General features: G+C 45.1%; 1 protein-coding gene across 1 annotated transcript in view; it reads left to right on the forward strand.

The window, feature by feature from the left end:
• unc5db (unc-5 netrin receptor Db) overlaps window positions 1-22443 on the forward strand; it is a gene marked incomplete at both ends in the record, with an annotated part of 140883 nt that overhangs the window by 88081 nt on the left and 30359 nt on the right. Inside the window, 7 exons of the mRNA XM_080530556.1 lie at window positions 7328-7471; window positions 8581-8684; window positions 15001-15181; window positions 17638-17805; window positions 19614-19778; window positions 20961-20993; window positions 22257-22442. Coding sequence (XP_080386682.1) covers window positions 7328-7471; window positions 8581-8684; window positions 15001-15181; window positions 17638-17805; window positions 19614-19778; window positions 20961-20993; window positions 22257-22442 — 981 coding nt within the window. The remainder of the gene's footprint in view (window positions 1-7327; window positions 7472-8580; window positions 8685-15000; window positions 15182-17637; window positions 17806-19613; window positions 19779-20960; window positions 20994-22256; window position 22443) is intronic.

Here is a 22443-nt window from a genome sequence, read left to right on the forward strand (position 1 = left end):
TATTATTGCCGGAGACTCATGCTGACCTGAAGGTAGTACTACCGAAGTTCTATCAGCATGTTAAATGTGCAACAAGAGGAGAAAAAACACTGGATAAGGTATACACCAACATCAAGCTTGCTTACAAGGCTAGACCGCTAGCTCATCTAGGCATGTCTGACCATGTGTCAATCCTCCTGATCCCAGCCTACACTACCATGAGGAAAAGTGCTCCCATCACCACTAAGACTGTCAGAACCTGGCCAGCAGGGTCCGCTCCACTGCAGATCTGCCTGAATGACACCTCATGGCAGGAATAATGAGCATGAGGGCCTGGAACAGTTCACGTCGTCGGTTCTGAACCACATAGTGAACTGCACCAACTCAGTCACCGTGGACAAACGGGTCCGGGTCTACCCCAACACGAAGCCATGGATGACTGGGAAGGTCCAAAAACTGATCAATGAGAGGGACAACGCCTTCGCAGGGAAGGGCACACTGCTGTACAGCACCACCAGGGCTAACCTAAAGCGCGGCATCGGGGAGGCCAAGGCAGACCACAGAGAGAAGATTGAGGAATGCTTCCTGAGCAACGACTCCAGGCGGGTGTGGCAGGGGGTTCAGCACATGACAAACTTCAGAGCCAACAGGCTCACAGCCGCAGAGGACGACACCCTGCTGGCGGAAAAGCTGAACTCCTTCTACGCCCGGTTCGACGAGGGGCGAACGGAGGTAACCACAACACAAACACCACTCTCTCCAGCTCTCAGCAGCCTCACCCTCACAGAGCATGAAGTGAGACGTGTGCTGAAGGCGGTGGACCCCAGGAAAGCCTCAGGGCCGGATGGCGTCCTGGGACGGGTGCTGAGGGACTGCGCCGACCAGCTGGCCGGGGTTTTCACCAACATCTTCAACCAGTCCCTGTCCCAGGCCACCATCCCACCCTGCCTGAAAACCTCAACTATCATTCCAGTCCCGAAGAAAAGCACGGTGAGCTGCCTAAACAACTACCGCCCGGTGGCACTCACACCAATCATCATGAAGTGCTTCGAGAAACTAGTCCGGGCCCACATAGTCACACGCCTCCCGCCCAACCTGGATCCATACCAGTTCGCCTACAGAGCCCACAGGTCCACAGAGGACGCCATCGCGACGACTCTCCACTCCACTCTATCCCACCTGGAGAGGGGAAACAGCTACGCGAGACTGCTCTTTGTGGACTTCAGCTCTGCCTTCAACACCATCCTTCCAGACAGGCTAGTGACCAAACTACTAGACCTGGGACTATCACACTCTATATGTGCATGGATCAAGGACTTCCTGTCCGACCACCCCCAGAGGGTGCGAGTGGGCTCCCACACCTCCACAGCCCTCAGACTCAGCACTGGGTCCCCCCAGGGCTGCGTGCTAAGCCCCATCCTCTACAACCTCTACACCTACGACTTCACCCCCGTCCACCCCAGCAACTCCATCGTAAAGTTTGCAGACGACACCACCGTGGTGGGCTGCATCTCGGGGGGGGACGAGGCGGCGTACAGGGATGAGGTAGAGCAGCTGAGCAAGCTTTGCAAGGTTAACAACCTGCTGCTGAACCAGTCAAAGACCCAGGAAATCATCGTGGACTTCAGGAGGAAAAAATCTGAGGTCCAGCCCCTGCTCATCGACGGAGGGAGCGTGGAGAGAGTCTCAACCCTCCGATTCCTGGGGGTGCACATACAGGATGACCTGTCCTGGAAGAACAACACAGCAGCCATCATCAAGAAGGCACAACAGCGGCTCTTCTTCCTGAGAGTCCTCAGGAAGGACCACACCAGACAGGAGATACTGGTGGCCTTCTACCGCTGCGCAGTGGAGAGCATCCTCACCTACTGCATCTGCAACTGGTTCTCCAGCTGCACAGCCGCAGAGAGAAATGCGCTACAGAGAGTCGTGACAACGGCCCAGAAGATCACCGGCACCCCCCTCCCCTCTCTGGAAGAGCTGTACAACACACACTGCCTCAGGAAGGCCTCCAAGATCTCCAGAGACCCATCCCACCCTGGGTACGAACACTTTGCCCGGCTGCCCTCGAACAGGCGGTACAGGACCATGGCCGCAAGGACAAACAGACTGAAGCTCAGCTTCTACCCCCTGAACACAGCAAAGACCTAGGTTCTGGGCCCTGGACAGTCTGGACGGATTGATGGCAGCTGCTGGATTGAAAAAATCAGGTGTAGTGCTGAGGCACAAATGTGTACATTTCAAGCCTGCAAACTGCGACACTTTAAATGAATGTGCAATAACACTATGTGCAATATGACAACCCTAGGGTACATAAGGTTGCAGAGAAATAGGAAATGTTAGAATAGGTATAGCATAGAGTACAGCACAGTGTTTTATCTGTACAGTATAGTATAGTTTTTTCTTTCCTAGCACCAGGGGAGCCACCCCTCCCAAATGTCGTTGTTTGGTACCTGTACTATAGCAATGACAATAAAGACCATTAATTCATTCATTCATCTGGTCACCCTATTTATATGGTATCGGCCCAGAATGGTACCGGCCCAGCCGCCCAGAACGGTATCGGCTTGCAAGTACTACCATGACTGAACACCGGTCCAGGCCCAAAACCAGACCGGCCCACCGGGAAAACTCCAGATCCTCCCGATTAGCCACCCCGGGCCTGCTTCAGACCATACTTCACCATACTTCACACCATACTTTACACCATACTTCAGACCATACTTCACCATACTTCACACCATACTTCACCATACTTCCCACCATACTTCACCATACTTCACCATACTTCACACCATACTTCACCATACTTCACCATACTTCACCATACTTCACCATACTTCACCATACTTCACACCATACTTCACCATACTTCACCATACTTCACCATACTTCACCATACTTCACACCATACTTCACCATACTTCCCACCATACTTCAGACCATACTTCACCATACTTCACACCATACTTCACACCATACTTCACACCATACTTCACCATACTTCACCATACTTCACCATACTTCACACCATACTTCACCATACTTCACACCATACTTCACCATACTTCACACCATACTTCACCATACTTCACACCACACCTCACCATACTTCACCATACTTCACACCATACTTCACACCATACTTCACACCATACTTCACACCATACTTCACACCATACTTCACACCATACTTCACCATACTTCACACCATACTTCACCATACTTCACACCATACTTCACCATACTTCACCATACTTCACACCATACTTCACACCATACTTCACCATACTTCACACCATACTTCATCGTACTTCACACCATACTTCACACCATACTTCACCATACTTCACACCATACTTCACCATACTTCACACCATACTTCACACCGTACTTCACACCATGCTTCGAGGGGAAATGCCATTTCAGTTTATATAGTATAATTCCACTTTGTTGAAAATCAATGACACACTCACTAGTCAAGCCAAAATATTGTAATGCAATGGACTCGGTAAGTAGTGGGGATTACTCACCGAAGCAGCTTGACTAGCGAGTGTGTCATTGATTTTCAACAACGTTGAAATTTATTGACATTTTTCAGAATAAAAGTCTGAACATTTGGATTGGTTGCCGATTTGTTCCCACTTTCACCAGCTGCTGTCACATGTGTTCAATGACAAATAACACACATGTTATTGGTGGCTCGTACGTATTATCCATCTGGATTTTGAGTCACTCCTCTGAACCCAGGCCATTGCTGGCCACTTTGTTCACCAGTTGTAAATGCTTTTCCATGCATGAATTCGTTAACCCTTTCACTTGCCTCCAGGCCCCCACTGGTGCCACTTTCATGTATCTTTGAATCTTTATCTTTAGCTCTTTGATTTCAATCAGAAACCTTGTTGTTGTTTTGTTTTTTGTTACGTTTCTAATAAAGTTTTCTGTGTACAAGTGTGTTGGTTCCAGGTGCGGTGTAGGTTAAGTAAGGAGACGGAGTGTAAGTAAAATAAAGGTTCTCTTTACTGAGAAAAAAGGTGCGCAGGTTCAAACATTACAACGTCAAAAGGGAAAAACATAAAGTGGAGCATTAGGGCTCAGCAAGGTCTGCAACTACTAACTTCAAAACTGAAATCATAACAATGCACTCCGCTAGTGACAGTTTTTGATAGGAGATGCAGTATTTATGTAGTTGGTGATTCGTCCCCAGATGTTCTCTTATGAGGAAGCATTCATTTTCACTCTTTGATTTAATTTGAAGTTAAGTCTTCTGACCTGAATTTCTCAGCCTTCCAAGTCACAGTTCATTGTAAGAAAATGTTGTGAGCTGTTAAGTTATTTAAACAAGGTGCTCTTCTTTCAAAATTACCCAGTTAGCTTCTCTCCCCCCCTTTGGTTGAAAAGTGGGGTCTTGACTCACACTTCTGAGTCTCCTTCATGTAGTGTAATTCTAAATATTCTAGAACATTCTCTAACCACTTGATTGATGTCACAGGCCTAGGCGCCTTAAACCTCAAGGTAATTTTGCACTTCAATTTGCAAAAAGGGCTTCTGAGTTCGCTTAAGATTTCCCATCTGTGATGCAGGCGACAGGCAGGTCAGTCGCAGGTCTCATCTATGACTCATAACAGGTGAAACACAGGTCAGTTGCTGTCTCGTCTAATTTATAGTTAAAACATTTGACATTCAACGTTCAGTACGTTCAATATTCAATACTGGGTTTCATTTGATTTGATTTATTCGAATCGCCATTAGCTGATGCAAGAGCATATACAAGAAATCATCATAAAAACACAACAAAGAAGAATTATATCAACATAACGTCACAGAACATATAACAAAATATTTTTTTTTTAAAAACATCAACATGCATAACAACAAATAAAATAATAAAAAGTCCATTCAACAGTCCATTTCCAATTTAGTGAATCCATTTAGGTTTTTTAGTGTCTCTCTCTCAGTGTGTGTGTCTGTGAAAGTGCATGCTTTCTGTGTTAAAACCACCAGCACACTTCCTTGTATGGAACTACATGCTGTTGCTATGCAGTTTACAGTCCTTCAGCTGACCATCCAACGGGACTCACAGTGGTTGAGAGGTTATTTAGGTTGTCTGAAGTGTGCTGTTGGCTGACTCATTCCAACAGCTCCTAGCAGTCTTCCAGGACGTGTATTTGATAATCCCTGGCAGGAAGTGTGGTGGAAGCATCCGTTGGTTAGCAGATCAAATACTCCCCCCTTCCACCCGCCACTTATGGTCCCGACTCCTGTCCAACCCAATAAGCAGGGACCATGGCAACGCAACAGAGCAAAGCCATAGGGAGGCCAGATTAGCCTAGCATTGTCCCCTCCGACTAGCCTCAAAGAGTCCTAACTTCTGTTTGTATTTCACATTTTTTTACCCTGCGCCAATTGTCATATTGGCGCTTAAGTCCCCCTCTCTGTATAATTGTGGCCTTTTTGAATGGCTTTGACTAGTGAGTCGGAAAGTGTTGTGAAGGGGGGAAAGAAATAAAAGAGAGCGGGGGAACGTGAGGAAGAAATGAAGAGGTTTCATTTTAATAAGTCCTGTCAACAGTGCTCTGCCTATAAACAAATAGATGTGACAGTGACAGATGACAAAGTGGCGAGTCTCTTGGTCTGTCTCTCGGGCGCGCCACCTGTCGCGGTTGCTTAGTCCTGGAGGAGATGTCCCTTTCGGCTGCGAGAACAAGGCCGTCAGCCATTAGCATATTACTCACATTTTCTTTGGAGGGGGGTGAGGGGGGATTATGAGCAGTCATTAGTCATGATTTTCTCTCCTGTCCTCCTGTCCCCCCCCACCCTCCACCCCACAGCACACACTGTCAGTTCTCTGCAGGGAGAATTGTTATAAATTATGTTGGTGTCTCACTGTAGTTGTCGTCTGTGAAGTGGGTGTTTGGCTTTGTGGGTTGTTTTTTTGTTTACCTTTCGATAACTGTGTCATGTCGCGTCATGAAAAGAGAACTTCAGAACATTTTTTTCATTCATCATTTACATTAGCATTTTTGACATTTAGCAGACGCTTTCATCCAAAGCGATTTACAACAAATTACATTTGTTGAATATTCACCTGTTCAGTAAGGATGATAATCAAAAGTGATAATGATAATCGTGTCTTTATAGATTAAAGTCTCTGCTGATGAACAATGTTTTTCAACTGTATTTGGTTGGAAAATGCATTAGAAATGAATGTTTTTCTCTCTTTTTTCCTTTATTGATACAAAGACAGCTGGCTAGGAATGATTCCCTTTTCTGTGTCTCCCCTTGAGCAATGACATGAATCTGTCTACAATCCTGCTACTTTTCAGTATGATTTAATTATTATTTATTCAGAACTCAATTTACAATTTACTTTTGCATGTGTGTGTGTGTGTGTGTGTGTGTGTGTGTGTGTGTGTGTCTGTCTGTCTGTCTGTGTGTGTGTGTGTGTGTGTGTGTCTGTGTGTGTGTGTGTGTGTCTGTGTGTGTGTCTGTCTGTCTGTCTGTCTGTCTGTCTGTGTGTGTGTGTGTGTGTGTGTGTGTGTCTGTGTGTGTCTGTGTGTGTGTCTGTGTGTGTCTGTGTGTGTGTGTGTGTGTGTGTGTGTGTGTGTGTGTCTGTGTGTGTGTGTGTGTGTGTGTGTGTGTGTCTGTGTGATAAAAGGGACCAGAATGGTCTTTTTTTGTCCCTAGAACATTCTTTTCTGTAATCCAGCGCCAGGGAGGCCTGGAGGCGATACAGGCTCTGAATAGCAGAGAGAAAACACACATGACAGGTCCTAAGCCGATGACTCAGATTAAAAATGGAAGCCTTTCCCAATTCATAACTATGTGACAGGTCTGTTAAGATTCTCAACTGAGGGTTTGCGCTGCGAAGCTAAGAGGCTTTCAAAGGGAGGGTCCATTTCATTGCAGATACGCTTTAACCAGCTTGTTCTAAAAATGTGCTGCGTTTGAGCATTTCAATATTGTCTGCAATGTTTGTGATATTATTATATAATACGCTCTCGAAAAGCAGGATCATGTATGAAACGTGCTACAGTGGAGCTGGTGTTATTCTGCTGGTAAAACCAATGTTTGTTAGCAGTATTAGCAGTATTAAACAACATACTGATTAGCTCAAGAAAGCCTTCCTATTTTCATCTAAGACAGAAACAGCTGAAAGCAGAAGACTTGAATATGGCTAACGCAACTGTGTGTGTGTGTGTGTGTGTGGCCACTTGAAAGCCAAAGCATTTTCTTAATCGAGCTTGAAAGGCCATTGATCACTAGCAGACGGCCGTATGTACATTTTGGATGAATTCCTAATTAAAGACAACATTCTGTTGCTTTCTTACCTCCCCCCCCCCTCCAGGCCTGAAGGTCCGTGAGGTGATGATCAACGTGTCTCGGCAGCAGGTGGAGGACTTCCATGGCCCGGAGGACTACTGGTGTCTGTGTGTGGCCTGGAGCCACCTGGGCACCTCCAAGAGCCGCAAGGCCACCGTACGCATCGCCTGTGAGTACAGCAGCACCGCACGCAAAGGCTCCTCCTGTCCATGTGTCGAGGTGTCCTCGGGCAAGACACTGACTGAACCTCAAATTGCTCCCAACGAGCGGGCCCGGCGGCTCGCATGGTAGCTTCTCGCCATTGGTGTGTGAATGTGTGTGTGAACGGGTGAATGAGAGGCCGTTGTAAAGGGCTTTTGAATAAGGCACTATAGAAGTGCAATCTATTTACATGCCTCACATGGACAAATGGGCAGAACACAGGAGATGTGGAGGCACACACACACACACAGACACACACACACACACACACACAGACACATACACACACATACACACACACAGACACACACACACACACAGACACATACACTCACATACACACACACAGACACACACACACACACAGACAGACAGACACACACACACACACACACACACACACACAGACAGACACACACACACAGACACACACACACACACACACACACAGACAGACACACACACACAAACACACACACACTCACACACACACACACACACACACACACACACACACACACACATACAGACACACGCAAAAGTAAATTGTAAATTGAGTTCTGAATAAATAATAATTAAATCATATCTCCAGGAGGAGCACACAGCAGATGTGTAAAGTAGTATGTTACTGTATATGCAGTCGTCTTAAAGCAGTTTGAGCTGCAACGTTTGCAGGCAGGAAAAGTGCTATACAAATAAAAGTGATTATTATTATTATCTTAATGGACATGCAGAACACACATCAACCAGTGTATCCTCCCCCCAAAAAAGACATCTCCTATGGAACTGTATATACAGTACTAGTCTTCCTGAACGTGTACAGTATACACATCTGTATCCCCCACCGTATCCTCCAATTGACCCTGTACACCCAGGCAGGCAAGAGAGGAGAGCAGCGCAGTGTTTTTCCAAGCCTGCGCATGACTCCCAAGGTCGCTCCGGTCCAAAGCGAGGGTGGGTGTGCGAGGGGTGACTGGCGAGAGGTTGTTTAGTGATTGGGGATTGAGATTGGGGCCGGGCCGGGCCCCGGCCGTGGCACACAGGGACTGACAGCTGGGTTCTTATCTCCCCACCCAGACCTGAGGAAGAACTTTGAGCAGGACCCCCAAGGGAAGGAGGTGCCAATCAAAGGGATGATCGTGCTTCACTGCCGCCCCCCAGAGGGAGTGCCCGTGGCGGAGGTAAGACCCGTGCTGCCCCCCCAGCCCTTGACACACACCCCCCCCCCCCCCTCCAGCTGGGAGTCAGTCGCTCTGTGTATGCGAGGGCTTATACGTGTCCACTCAGGGTGTGTGAGATACTATAGTACTGTAGTATCTATAGTATGTACTGTAGATACTATAGTGTGAGAGGACTCCGTATAGTAGGACTGTTTCTTATGCAGTGAGAACACTCTGCTTTCCACAAGTTACTCTCCCACATTGTATGACTTCACTTTAATTTGATCGACTTGAGATGGTTATGTTTGACACACACAAAAAAAGGTTCCAGAAATGCACTGTTGGAGTCACATCTCTTATATAACGGTAGTCCGTTTGAACTAACTTTGTAATATAGGTGTGTTTTGGGGCTGTGGGCAACCTGTGAGATATTAATTAATCAGCTTCGAAATGGAGAAATAATGTCGTCTAGGTCCTCCTGAATGCATAGAGCAAGGGCCTAAGAATAGGAGAAGCCAGGAGAACAGAGCATCCAGTCTCCCAGTCTGGTCCTTTTGTCAACACAAATGAGCCCAGCCAAAAGAGATGAAGTGAATAATAGAGAAGAGCATAGGGCAGGTCCACAGATCCACATTCTTACTCAATTCCAATGCACCCCTCCATGAAATATTGAGATTGCAGCTGCAAGCCTGGTCGTGTCGAAGTGAAGCTGCGGGACGGATGCTCCCTCCCGCACAGTAATAGGATGTGAGTTGGAGTGTTTTGATGCACCAACCACAAACCTTACTCTGAGGAATGTGTTTGGAAATTCCTTCGGTCAGCAGTGACGTTGAGGCAAGCTAATGAGACTGGAGCCGCTCAGAATCTGAAAAAGAATCTCATTTTGGCATTATTGGGGCTGAAACGGCTTATATAACCCTTATATAACCCGGTGCCTGACACTTTGCGAGAGCGTCTCTTCGCTGCTCTCAGAAAGCAGATTTGCATAAGAGAAGCGTGACACTGGAGTTACAGCTGAACTTGGCTGATTGTTTCACTTTTTTCCCTCCGATTCTTTCTCCGATTTGAATTTCCGGGTCAAGTCAGGGAGTTGTTTTGACAGCATGAAAATGCATTTTGGCATTTATTCCACATCCAAATTAGTTAAGTATGCTGGATCAAATGGAAAAGAAAGATTGTTTATTTCACACAATTTGGTGTATTGAATGTGCTGAAGAAATATAAATTACATTGATATGGATCCATTTAGAGGAAAATGAAGAAAATAGGATAAATAAAATGCCTCTTTTGATGCATCTAACACCGGGGAAATAGATACTTGTACTGCAATGTTTTTTTCCTTCATATTTTCAGCCACTAGTTCTAAAATGAATACTTACATGCCAAAAAGCGGGTCCCCAAAAATAAACAACATTATCAAGAAATTACCTGATTGGACAGAGAGAGGCACACCTCCCCACTTTCCTGAGCAAAAGCTTTGCTTTGTGGACTATGTGGTCTAATGAGATAAGATATCCATTTGTTACGGTTGGGGTCGCCTTTTCCTTAGCGACTCCTTGGTGCCTCCCTCTGGCGGCCCTGGGACACTACTGCCCTCCCTGTCCCTCCCCCTCTCATCAAGCACTGAATTGTTTCACCTGTGTATGTTTGGCAGCTGTGTCTTTATGTCCTCACTTCTGTCCTCACAATCTCTCTCTGTGTTTTCCTAAGTAAGTGTGTTTTCCTGCCCTTCTGATTTTTTGCCTTGCACAGGAATTGAGAGCTTGTGACGTTAGAATTATAAGGTTCTATCTCCGGAGTTTTTTTTACATAATCTGATCCATTAGGTGTTTATTAATGCCTGTGTGGTGTTATTTTTAAAATGTTGACATTTTTGAGTTAGGAATTCATAAAATACAAAGGTTCCATCTCACAAAACATAATGGAATGTAAAAACGTTGACGCTCGATATCTCTGAACTACCCTAAACGGAGATAGAACCTTAACATTCTAAGCTCACGAGCTGTTCTGGTGGGGTTCTGCATTGTTTTGGCACAGGTTAAGATGTGGGTTTTCTTGTGGGTTTTCTTTATCGTTTTTTTCCGTCCTACTAAAGTGTTTTTTGTTTTGCCAACCGCTGTCCTGCATCGCACCTGGGTCCGCATCACACACCTGTATGTTGTATGTTACATCGATTTACATTATCATGAACCGTACAGTCAACACTTATGCCAAAATTTAATGTGAAGAATTTGCAACAAAATCATTTAGCAGCTCTTTAATGCAACAGCATATTTTAGCACAGGAACAGAGAATGTAGTTAGCTACTGTAAAGCCTGTTAAGACGAGTACTTTACAGATATCACTAGGTGTTAATGACAGCTTGTGTCAGAGATTCTCACCTATTGAGTTCCATTCTATGAGAGTCTGAAAGAAATTGTGAAATTAAAACCAACCCACAAACTCACTGAAATGAAAGACTGTTGATTCAAAGAATGTTGAAATGATCCCCTCCAAGCTCCCTTAGAAAGGCCACCCAGGCCATGACTCACATATTGTAGGTACTAAACTAGAAACTCTAGTTGAATCTGATTGTAGGTGTTTCAAATGTAATGGTCACAAGTCAATATTTAATTCTGCGCTGCAGAGCAGAGAACTACTTTTCACTGGTGTTCTATTTGAGACTTTTGACATGTTCTAGTATTTTAATTGCTGCCTTTGATCAAATTGGACATTGAAATGAAACTGAACAAACAGCATTTCGTTTGCTTATAAAAGTCTGGTTTTAATTCCATTTTGTCAAACAAAGAGGGTATTAAATTCTGGAATTTCTTTCCTCCAAAATGAATAGACATTCTAGTTGCATATTCATCAGAAACATTATGTTAGGGTATCAACATTGGATGTATCAATGATCAGTTATTGTGGATCTTTGGGCATGTTAAGAATCCAATGTTAGCCACCCCAGACGTACATTCCCCCTGTACTCTGTAAAGCTCATGTCCTGAGAAAATACACTTCTATCATACTTGAACACAAGTTAGCAGTTAGACCCGTCCTTCCTTCAGCCTCATGCATGCTACTTATTTCCTCTTCCCTTCCCAGCTTCCCCTCAGTTGCTTGTCTCTCAGGTCAAAGCGGGTCTCCGAGAGAGCAGATGATGAGCGTTGTTATTAGGCCAAGCAATTACATTCCCGCCCCGGCCAGTGCAAGGGAGTAGCTCAGTCTATTTATTTCCCTAAGATAAGACCCAGCCGGGTGGAATAGTAATGTGCTGCCACATGGCTCAGGGGAGGAGGAAGTGGCATTTTGGGGAAGCGAACGGGAGGCGGTCCGGCAACACAACCCCGCTTTGTGTTCCCCCCTATCTCTTCCTGATTAACCTCCTGAGTGGGTAACGCACGGCAACCACGGAGATAGCTCCAGACACAGCCCTATGCTGTCAGGTCACCACAGATAGGAAAACATTGAGGCATACAAACATACAAGTTCAAAGTCTTTGATTTGTGATTTGTCTGTCTGTGTGTGTGTGTGTGTTTGTGCATGCGTGCGTGCGTGTGTGTGTGTGTGTGTGTGTGTGTGTGTGCCCTGTGGTGGCTGCTGAGTCCTTTGAGGGTCTCCATGACATCTTCCTTCCCTGGAGGTAGTCTGTCTGTCTGTCTGCCACAGGCCTCTGGAGGTAGTCTGTCTGTCTGTCTGCCACAGGCCTCTGGAGGTAGTCTGTCTGTCTGCCTGCCACAGGCCTCTGGAGGTAGTATGTCTGTCTGCCTGCCACAGGCCTCTGGAGGTAGCATGTCTGTCTGCCTGCCACAGGCCTCTGGAGGTAGTCTGTCTGTCTGTCTGCCACAGGCCTCTGGAGGTAGTCTGTCTGTCTGTCTGTCTGCCACAGGCCTCTCTGCTGTGTGCTGCCTGGCTGAAGAGGAACACTCCTCAGTGAGCCCTACAGTAGCAATACCATAGAGAGACCCAGGCATGACTCAGCATGTCCATGCTTTTATCCCAAACACACGCACAGCCACACACACACACACACACACACACACACACACACTTGTCTGTACCTTAACTAAGTGGCCAGGTGAACAAGGGAGAGACAGAGGCGAGGAACAGCAGGGGTGCGTACGCTTGATCACAATCACCACACTCCACAGGAGTCTCCGCCACGTCGGTAGTGTTCCCCATCGCATCACCTCTCCGTCCTCCTAATTGGCCCCGTCAGTTCTCAACTGGCTCTTCAGAAGAGGAGCTCTGACTGTCACCCAGATCTCTGGGGGTAAAGGAGGTCACAAGCCCGTGCCAGTAGACTCACGGGGGAGCGGGGGGGGGCTGAGGAGTTGACCTTTCTACCACCTTTGACCTTTGTTCCACCGCCATCTCTGACTGTAATGGAATCACAATTTAACCCCTAACCCCTGTCGTGGGGGGGGGGGGGGGGGCCCGGATACCCCTCCATCAGTACTTCCTGACACTGATGACCGGCCGCTAATTGAAACAAATGCGCCGCCAATTAGGCGATTCATTTCTCACGTCCTTCGCCACACACTTTGCCGGGGCTAATTTGTATTTGTCTCCCGCATAAAAAAAAATATTCACTTTTTTCTTTTTTTTTGGTCTTCCTTTCTGCTCGGTGAATCTTTTCATCATTACCCGAGGTGGTTAGTGGGCGGCGACAGCTTCCGAATGTTGAGCAGGTCCGACGGCTCGACGGAGAGGGACCGGGCTCGCTTCGTGGCGTTAATTGCCTCTTTCAACTCGCAAATTTCCCCCGATGAAATTGAAATAAATACATAAAGAGGGAGAGAACACTCTCGTGCCACTGTCGCGGGGTCCCAGGCGGCTCTCATCCACTGACAGATTGGTTTAATCATGAGAAATTAGACTCGATCCCCCCCTGTGTTCCCTCAACCCCCTTATCTTCCAACTTAAAACGCTCGCCTCTGACGCGACCGTGCTAAAGACCGTCTTTTAATTGCGCTGCGGAAATCTAGAGTCTGTTGAAGGCGGTTTCCGAGCCTTCGTGAATAATAATAATAATATTAATAATATCTTGGATTTATATAGCCCCTTTCTCAGACCCAAGGATGCTTTACAGATTTCATAGACAGACAGAACAGAAAAACAAAACAAAGAAACCAAGACAACGAGGGTGACAAAACTAGACTAGAGGCCAAAGGCCTTAGAGAACAGGTGAGTTTTGAGGGCTGATTTAAAAGTGTCCAGGGTAGGGGCATTGCGGATCGCTGTGGGGAGAGAGTTCCAGAGGGTGGGAGCTGCCACACTGAAAGCTCTGCCCCCAAAGGTCCGTATGTTGGTGCGGGGGGTGGAGAGGTTCTGGGAAGGGGTGTGTTGACAGTAGCGTGAATAGGGGGGCTACGCCATGCTCTCTAGTTCACAAAGTACTCGCTTCCATTAGGCCTACTGTAGGTGTGCTGTGTATTTGGCAAACAAAGAGCTGTTGTATCGATTATGTGAAAAATGGTCCTTCATGATAATGAATGATGATTATTTTTTGATAATCATCTTCTTTTGTTTGTTGATATACCGGTAATCCATCATTCCTGTGTTCGTGCGTATGTGTGTGCCTGTGGGTCTGTGCATGTGCATGTGCATGTGTGCGTGTGTGTTTCGTGCGTGCGTGTGTGTGCATGTGCATGTGTGCGTGTGTGCTTGTGCGTATGTGTGCTTTGCCTACAGGATTCAGCTGTTGTAAATGAATACACCCCATGCGTTTTATTAGGGTGTTGGAAAAATCCCTATAAATCCATCATCCCGCACCATTCCACCATGGTGTGATTGTAATTTGCAAAAGCGGCGATGCAGCTCGACATACCAGGGTTGAAGCAGCAAAGCGTCTCTAAGTTTGTAATTCATAATTAGTTTTCCTAACTGCGTCTGTGTTGGCTGGTAATTGGTTATGGTGCTCCTCTGACTCCCTAATGGCTGTGGCCATGTTGGTGTGAATGTGTGTGATATGGCTGTGGTGATGTAGCGTGTGTGTGTGTGTGTGTGTGTGTGTGTGTGTGTGTGCGTGTGTGTGTGTGTGTGTGTGTGTGTGTGTGCGCGCGTGTGCACACGTGTGTCTGTAATAATAATAATAATACATTTTATTTATGGCGCCTTTCAAGGCTCTCAAGGACACCTTAAGACAGTTTAAAACCACATATCATTCAAAACATTAAAATCAACAAAGCAAATGAGATAAAAAAAACTGCAAAATCTGATATAACAACAAACTAAATACAGGAGATCAAACCAAGTAAGCCATTGTGAAAAGGTGTGTTTTAAGTTGTGTGTGTGTGTGTGGTATGGTTGCTGTGTTGATATACTGCACTAAGGCTGCTTTGACTCTGGTGGGCAGGTGGAGTGGCTGAAGAACGAGGAGCTGCTGAGCTCCCTCAACGATGACAACATCGACACCCGAGCCGACCACAACCTCATCATCAACGAGGCGAGACTCTCCGACTCGGGGAACTACACCTGCCTGGCGACCAACATCGTGGCCAAGAGACGAAGCACCACCGCCACGGTGGTTGTCTTTGGTAAAAAGGCCCCACACAAAGGAGCGCTTTACTCCCTAATAATGTTCAAGGATACAGCGCCTTCGGGAAGTATTCAGACCCCTTCTTTTTTTCCACATTCTTTTGTGTTATAGACTCAATTTAAAATTGATTATATATTTAAAGAATTTGCCATCCATCCACACACAAACCTCCAGAATATCAAGGTGAAAACAATATTTGAGATTTCAGTATGGACATAAGTATTCAGACCCTTTGCTATGACACTCTTAAGCTAAAATGCAAAAAAAGTCATCAACAAATCGCTCAATAAGTTAAATTGAAAAGTCCATCTTGATGCATGGATAATAGTGCATGTAATTTTGGAATGAATATCTTTTTTATAGGGTCTCTGATTTGCATAGGAATCAATTACACACTGTGTAGATTAGGATGTCACTACCAACTCAGCTAATTTAATAATTTTCTCTTGATCCTGACAAACTCCCCAGTCCCTGCCAGTGACAAATATACCCATAACTTGATGCAGCTACCACTATTCTCCACATGAGAGATGGTGCAGAAACTGCCTTGCATGTGCTAGCACTAAACTTAATGCTTTGTAGTAAAACCAAATTGACACATTTCCAACCACTTTCTTTGCTGTATCACTTGAATTCATTCATTGTTGACAATTATGGATATGAGATAGATTACTTTTCCATTAAGGGATTCTTTTTGACCACTTGGTTATATACCAGTCAGTTTTGTGTGACTGAGATGATGTTGTCCCATCGACTATGCTTTTCCCTCTCTACCATTTAACTTTGTAGATTGTTATAAGTCTACCAAGGCCTCAGAGTAGCATTTCTGACTGGTTTTGTTCCTATCCATTTGCTCAGTTTGTATTGTCAACCTGATGCACACAGTGTGTACTTGATTCCTATGCAAATCAGAGACCCTATAAAAAACAAAGATATTATTTTCAAAATTGCATGAACTATTATCTGTGCATTAAGATGGACTCAACTCAACTTATTAAGTAATTTGTCTATGACATTTTGCATTTTAGCTCATTTTAAGAGTGTCATAGCAAAGGTTCTGAATAGGTATGATGTATTTTAATAAATGTAATAAAAAAATAAATTAAACTAATTCATTCTGGGGTGGACTGATGGCAAATTATGTTTTATTTAATCCATTTTAAATTGAGTCTATAACACAACAACATGTGGAAAAAGTGAGGGGGTCTGAATACTCACTGTATGTTTCATCATAGTCTATCATGAGTATGGTCACAAAATATAATTATCTTGTGCATTAAGGCCTCATAGATATCCTCATGACAGGCTTATATTTACTTGCTGGAAAATGTATTTGATGATGGATTTTGTGTCAAAGGGGCATCATCCAATATTTTTTTTCTTGCAGGAAGTAAATATAAGCTTGTCATTATACTAAAAATAATTATGCTGTGGTAAAGTAATCATACAGTGGCACCGTACTCACTGTGGACTCATGGGAAATGTACTTGAAAATGATTTAGTAGTGAAGTACTCCATTAACTCACCGTGTGTGTTTGTTGTTCTGTTTACAGTTAGCTTCGGATCAATTAGTTTTGTATTCCGCAGCCCTGGCACGAGTGATTAAGAGACCTATCGTGGTGTTTTTTTTGTGAAGAAAGATGTTTCCCTCTATTTAGATCAATGTATTATTCAAATCGTCAATATTACGGCCTCCATATTGAAAATCAATGTGTACCTTATGAAAGGGAATAAGCTACTGTGTCTTAATCTCATTTAAAGGAGTGTTGCCTATTCAATTATTCATTCACTAGAGGCCTTGGAGCAATGCGGCTCACAGGCTTTGGTTCTGGAGCGTTCAAACACATTTTGCCTCCATGCACTCAGACAAATCACAGAGCACACTGGGAAAACAAATCAGAGCACAAGGTGGTCGGAATAATCTACAATATGTCGGACATGTCCAAGTGTAGTCCTTGCTGTTCTGTTTTATTTGCTTTTCCCCGCCTTCGTTTCAAGAGCTTTCAACATTGAAGTGGCAATTGGTGAAAGAGTAGAGTACATTTTGCATTTTTATCGTGCTGTGCACAATATGGTCAAATTATTGTGGATTGTTCTAGTGCTTTGGAGCCTGTGTAAACATCAATAACTAAACTGTTGCATTTGTACTTAAATCTGCTCGAGGTCTAATAAAATAAGTCTGTCTCTCTCTCTTGTTCTCTCTCTCTCTCTCTTGTTCTCTCTCTCTCTCTTTCTCTCTCTCTCTCTCTCTCTCTCTCTCTGCCTCTCTCTCTCTGTCTCTCTCTCTCTTGTTCTCTCTCTCTCTGTCTCTCTCCCTTCCTCTCTCTTTCTCTCTCTCTTACTTTCTCTTTGTCTTTATTACTCTGTCTGTCTCTTTCTCTTTCTCTCTCTCACACACACACACACACACACTCTTTCTGTCATCCACATGACATGTTGTTCCTTCCTCTACAGTGAATGGAGGTTGGTCTCTGTGGACAGAGTGGTCCTCCTGTAACGTGCCCTGTGGGAGGGGAGTGCAGAAACGCTCCCGCACCTGCACCAACCCTGCCCCCCTCAACGGGGGGGTGTTCTGCGAGGGCATGTCCGTACAGAAGATCACCTGTAATGCCCTCTGCCCAGGTCAGCCCCTCCCCCTCTGTTAGGGCCTGATTCACTAAGTGTTTCCGTACATGGTAGTCAATTAAACTTGGAAATCAGAGCCACAAGGTCAAAATAAAGGTCACTCCCTATCTTCTCTTCAGGCTACACCTTCACTGTCCCTCCTGAAACCTCTCTGTGTCCTCTATCCTGCTGTAGAGCTTCTCTAATAACAAATAAAAAAAAGTAAATAAATCATTTTAAAAAGTAATAATATATTAATAATATATGTTAAGAATATATAGATTTTTAAATCTTCCTTTTACTTTTTACTTGCGATGACTGATGGACATTCACTAACTTAGACAAATGTATTTGTTGTAAGTCGCTTTGGATAAAGGCGTCTGCTAAATGCCAACAAATGTAAATGTCAATGTTTGGAGAAGGAGGACATGAAGACAGTTTCCTGTTCAGTTCTGTTTCTAGGGTTTTATCTTGTATTGAATACACAGGTGCAGATTGCATCCTGGTGCAAAATGCTTAGTGAATCAGTCCCAGTAGAATCAGTCAGTAGAGCTGATTAAGACACTGGTAACTTGTGAGGAAGTATGATAGGGCTCTCAATGATATTACGAGTGTCTAAAGTGTGTTTAACTGTTATGGTTATAATACTGCACTGTGGCATGTGAAGTGTTGGGGAGAAGTTGAACTAAATTCAAACGTTAATAGTGTTTTAATAGTTAACTTTTTTTTACCATGTAGCAGTGTAGCAAGCTACTGTAACTACTCACTACATTTCCCCCAAAATAAGGGGTTTTTACGGCTATCTCAGCCCTTGAACTTCAAATGACCCTACTATATTTATTCCCTCACTGCTTCCCCATCTCCCCACTTTGCTCCACCTCACCTGTTTTTATCTTTCTCAGTGATTTCAAAGCGTTACGGTTGTTCGGTTTCAACTCTCTAGTCATCTGTCAGTAACTGGCTGTCGTGTGGTGAAGGAAGTCGTTTCAAAGTAGCTGTAGTTTTACAAACTATGTTTTCTCAAGGGTATAGCTCAACTTCTTCCCTCAAGTAAAGGAATTGGTAAGTTAGTTCAATACATGTTCATAGTAGCTTCCGCAACAATGGGCATGTGACAGACCTGTGGACCTTTTTAGTAATGAAACCCAGCTGTTGTCATCTGAATGACTTCTCGTCTGTTTTTGCACCAGACATTATTTTGTCGGTGTGACAGTTCTATTCTCTGTAGTATTGTGAATTCTTACTGACGGTTCCAAAGGCAATTGCAATTGGTAAAATGCCTCATTTTAACAATAGAAGCTACCTTGAGAGCAATGTACGCACTAGCATGGTCAACTCAAAAGCACTTTGTATTCTCTGCGGCATATAAACACATCATTTGCATTTAAATTAGCTGGGGGAAAAAAATACGGTGAGTGACTGCAGTGGATACCGAACTCGAACACAAACCACACAAGAAATGTGACATTTCACAAACGATGGTCTTGGCAAAAATGCTGCCAAGAAATCTTCTGCCGCCATATGGTCTACCGATATGTGTTAAGCTGAGCATGATGAGCTCCTCCTTGATCAAATGACACAGACGGCAGGAGAACCTGTGTATTAACACACACAGTGACATCAGGGTGTCTTCTTAATGCTCATATCCCATTATGTGAAAAGGCTTGTGGGCTGATGTGGGGTGAATACTCGCCGAGATGGACCACCGCCTCACCTTCTGTGCTATGCTGTGTGCGTGCGGGTGCGTGTGTTTGCGGACGCACGTGTGGGTGTGGGTGTGTGTGCATGTGCGGTGTGTGCGTCCGTGCGTGTGTGTTTGTCAACAGTTGACGGTGGCTGGGAGGAGTGGAGCGAGTGGACCGTGTGCAGTAGCCAGTGCGAGAGGCAGCGCAGGAGGGAGTGTAACGCTCCAGTGCCCAGACACAGAGGGAGGACGTGTGACGGGAACAGCCAGACCAAGGAGAACTGCACAGGAGGAACGTGCACCCAGAGTAAGTCCCCCTCACTCCCTCCCCTCTCCCCGGGCTGTGGCCCCCTCACTCCCTCCCCTCTCCCCGGGCTGTGGCGGTCATTAACCTTCACACATAATCAGCAGAACGACCATCGCCATCGCAGTGACATCATCACATAACAGGACATGATCATTACAAGGCCATGACATCCGGACAGTAGGCGAGGGAGGGATTTGTTTGACTAGTTGAGTGAATCTCTCTCTCTGCATGACAAGGCCAAAACAATCCCTCCTGTGGTGGGCATCATAGGACACGCCCCCCCCCCCCCCCCCGTATCACCAGAGCATCGCGGCACAGGAAGTAGGGAGGGTGCCATTTTGGAACAATGCCAACAAGCGGATCTGTTTATCGAAAACATCTTTGGAATGCAACCTTGTTGTGGTTGCATTGTATGTGTCATACAACTGCAATGCCTCATTTCAACATCCATGAATGAATCACTCTTGTGTAATAAGTAGGTTATATTAGTAGGTTATATTAGTTATTAGTAGGGAGTTTACTAATGCCAATTTCTGTCCAAATGGGGCCCATAATATACCTGATACTAAAAGACATAGCTAGGCTCATTAACAAAGGAAACACAAAGAGAACATACTGTATAGAGTATGTGCAGTTTGAAAATAATTCAAGAAAGAGACATCATTATGTTGTTTTTTAGTTTTCCAAAAAGTACAGTTGGTATGTTCTGGGGTAGTTCAGTGCATTAGCAAACATTGATAACTTTTTTCAAAAAGAATTTGCCAATTTCCATCACATCTCTTTTGAAGAAGAGAAATAATAAGTAAATAAATAAAAGTATTTTTTAGACCCATCTCCCAATCTCTCCCTCAACCACCTCTATCCATGGTGATATGAGTTTGGTAATGATGCCTAGTATCATTATTTGGCCAGTCGATTCGCTGAACTCAGCAGTGGGGCATCTCCAGAACATGGGAATCAAAAAAGGGCTGTAGTTATCCTTAACGGGACTGGTCTTTAATCACATCTCTCTCTTTCTTTCTTTCTTTCTCTCTCTCTCTCTCTCTCTCTCTCTCTCTCTCTCTCTCTCTCTCTCTCTCTCTCTCTCTCTCTCCCTCTCTCCTTCTGTCTCTCTCGCTCTCCCTCCCTCTCTCTTTCTATTTATCCCTCTCTCTTTCTTAATCTGTCTCTCTGTCTTTGCAGATCGAAAGCTGCTGCATGACGTTAAACCTCAAAGTGAGTCTTCCTTTGAATTCCTTTTATCTTCAACCCCCCCGACTCTTGAAAGGTGCTCCCTGATTTTGGGGGGTGCAGAAAAGGCAATTGTCTCAACAGTAGCTAGATGAAAGATATTCCTGTCGCACAAACCCAGAATCAATACCAGAGTTTAGACGTTGACTTTTTTTCTAAAGTGACCCATTTGCTTATTAGCCTAACACCCTTGATTTATATCCACTTATATCCAGAACATTAAACGTCTCACAGTGATCCGAATCCTGTCATAGTCATTACTCCGCTCTCTCTCTCGACCCTCTCTGACAGAGAGTGACATCACACAACATACTTTTCCTTGTCGGACTCCGGGAGATGGATTGGTTGTGACAAGTGAACATGTGCTATATATAGGGATTAATGGAGTCTAATCATCGCAAACGAGCTTCATTTTGACCAATTTGGTTGCGTGTCCCCTCGTATTCCCCTGGTGCGTTTCAGCAGCTCTCTGACGAATTTGCCTCCTGACACCCCCTGAAAATGACTGTCAGGTGCTACCTAGCGCTAACGTCGCACTGGGCCCTAATGAGACTTCATTAGTCTGGCACTCTCCTGTATAACGTAGCGTTCCCCTGCTAGCCGGGGCCTGCCGGGCCAATAGGACTCAAACGATAGTGCTTGAAGGGAAACAATAAGCATCTGGCGGAGTGATCAGACTCACCCGAGGTACTCGGAATTAATTGGATTCTGATCATTTCCTGTGACTGTTGGTAACCAAAGGGTCGTGCTATGTGGTCCGTTTGGTTTCTTGTGTGAGGTGTACAATACATTAGGCCAATTGGTTATAGACCTGTGGGTCTAAAAGTAGTTATATCCCCCCCTCCCTCCTCCTCCCAGCTTTAGCTTCAGTATATTGTGTGACAGTGGTATAGGGAGGGACAATACTCTATGATTATCTCCTGCGGTACCTAATGTAGCGCTGCAGCATAAGGGTGCTAAGCAGTTCAACAGAACTGTGGGACCCTAGGACAGCCCTACCAGAGAAAAAAAAGCCCTTTTATAACAGGCAATCATATCCTAATCCTATCAAAGACATAAACGAAAAACGATGCTGATTATAAATATGATATTTTTACACAATAGAATCATTACCATCGCCCATCCTTTCATTTCCTATTCAATTTCTCTGTGGTCTCTAGCCAATGCTTTTCCTCACAGTACTTTGTTATCGGTTCAGTTTAGCAACCGACCAATGAGGTTCTTGTTTTGTGTCCGTGTGTCACCCAGGTATGGACGGCTCCAACGACGTAGCGCTCTACTCCGGTTTAGGGGCGGGCGTCATCGCCGTGGCTGTCCTGGTGGTGGCCGTGATGCTGTACAGGAAGAACCAGAGCGAGTACGGCGTGGACGTCATCGACTCGTCGGCGCTCACCGGGGGCTTCCAGTCATTCAACTTCAAGACCACCAGACAAGG

The sequence above is a fragment of the Nansenia antarctica genome (genome assembly GCF_963989245.1).
Source record: "Nansenia antarctica genome assembly, chromosome: 5".
Lineage (NCBI taxonomy): Eukaryota > Metazoa > Chordata > Actinopteri > Argentiniformes > Microstomatidae > Nansenia > Nansenia antarctica.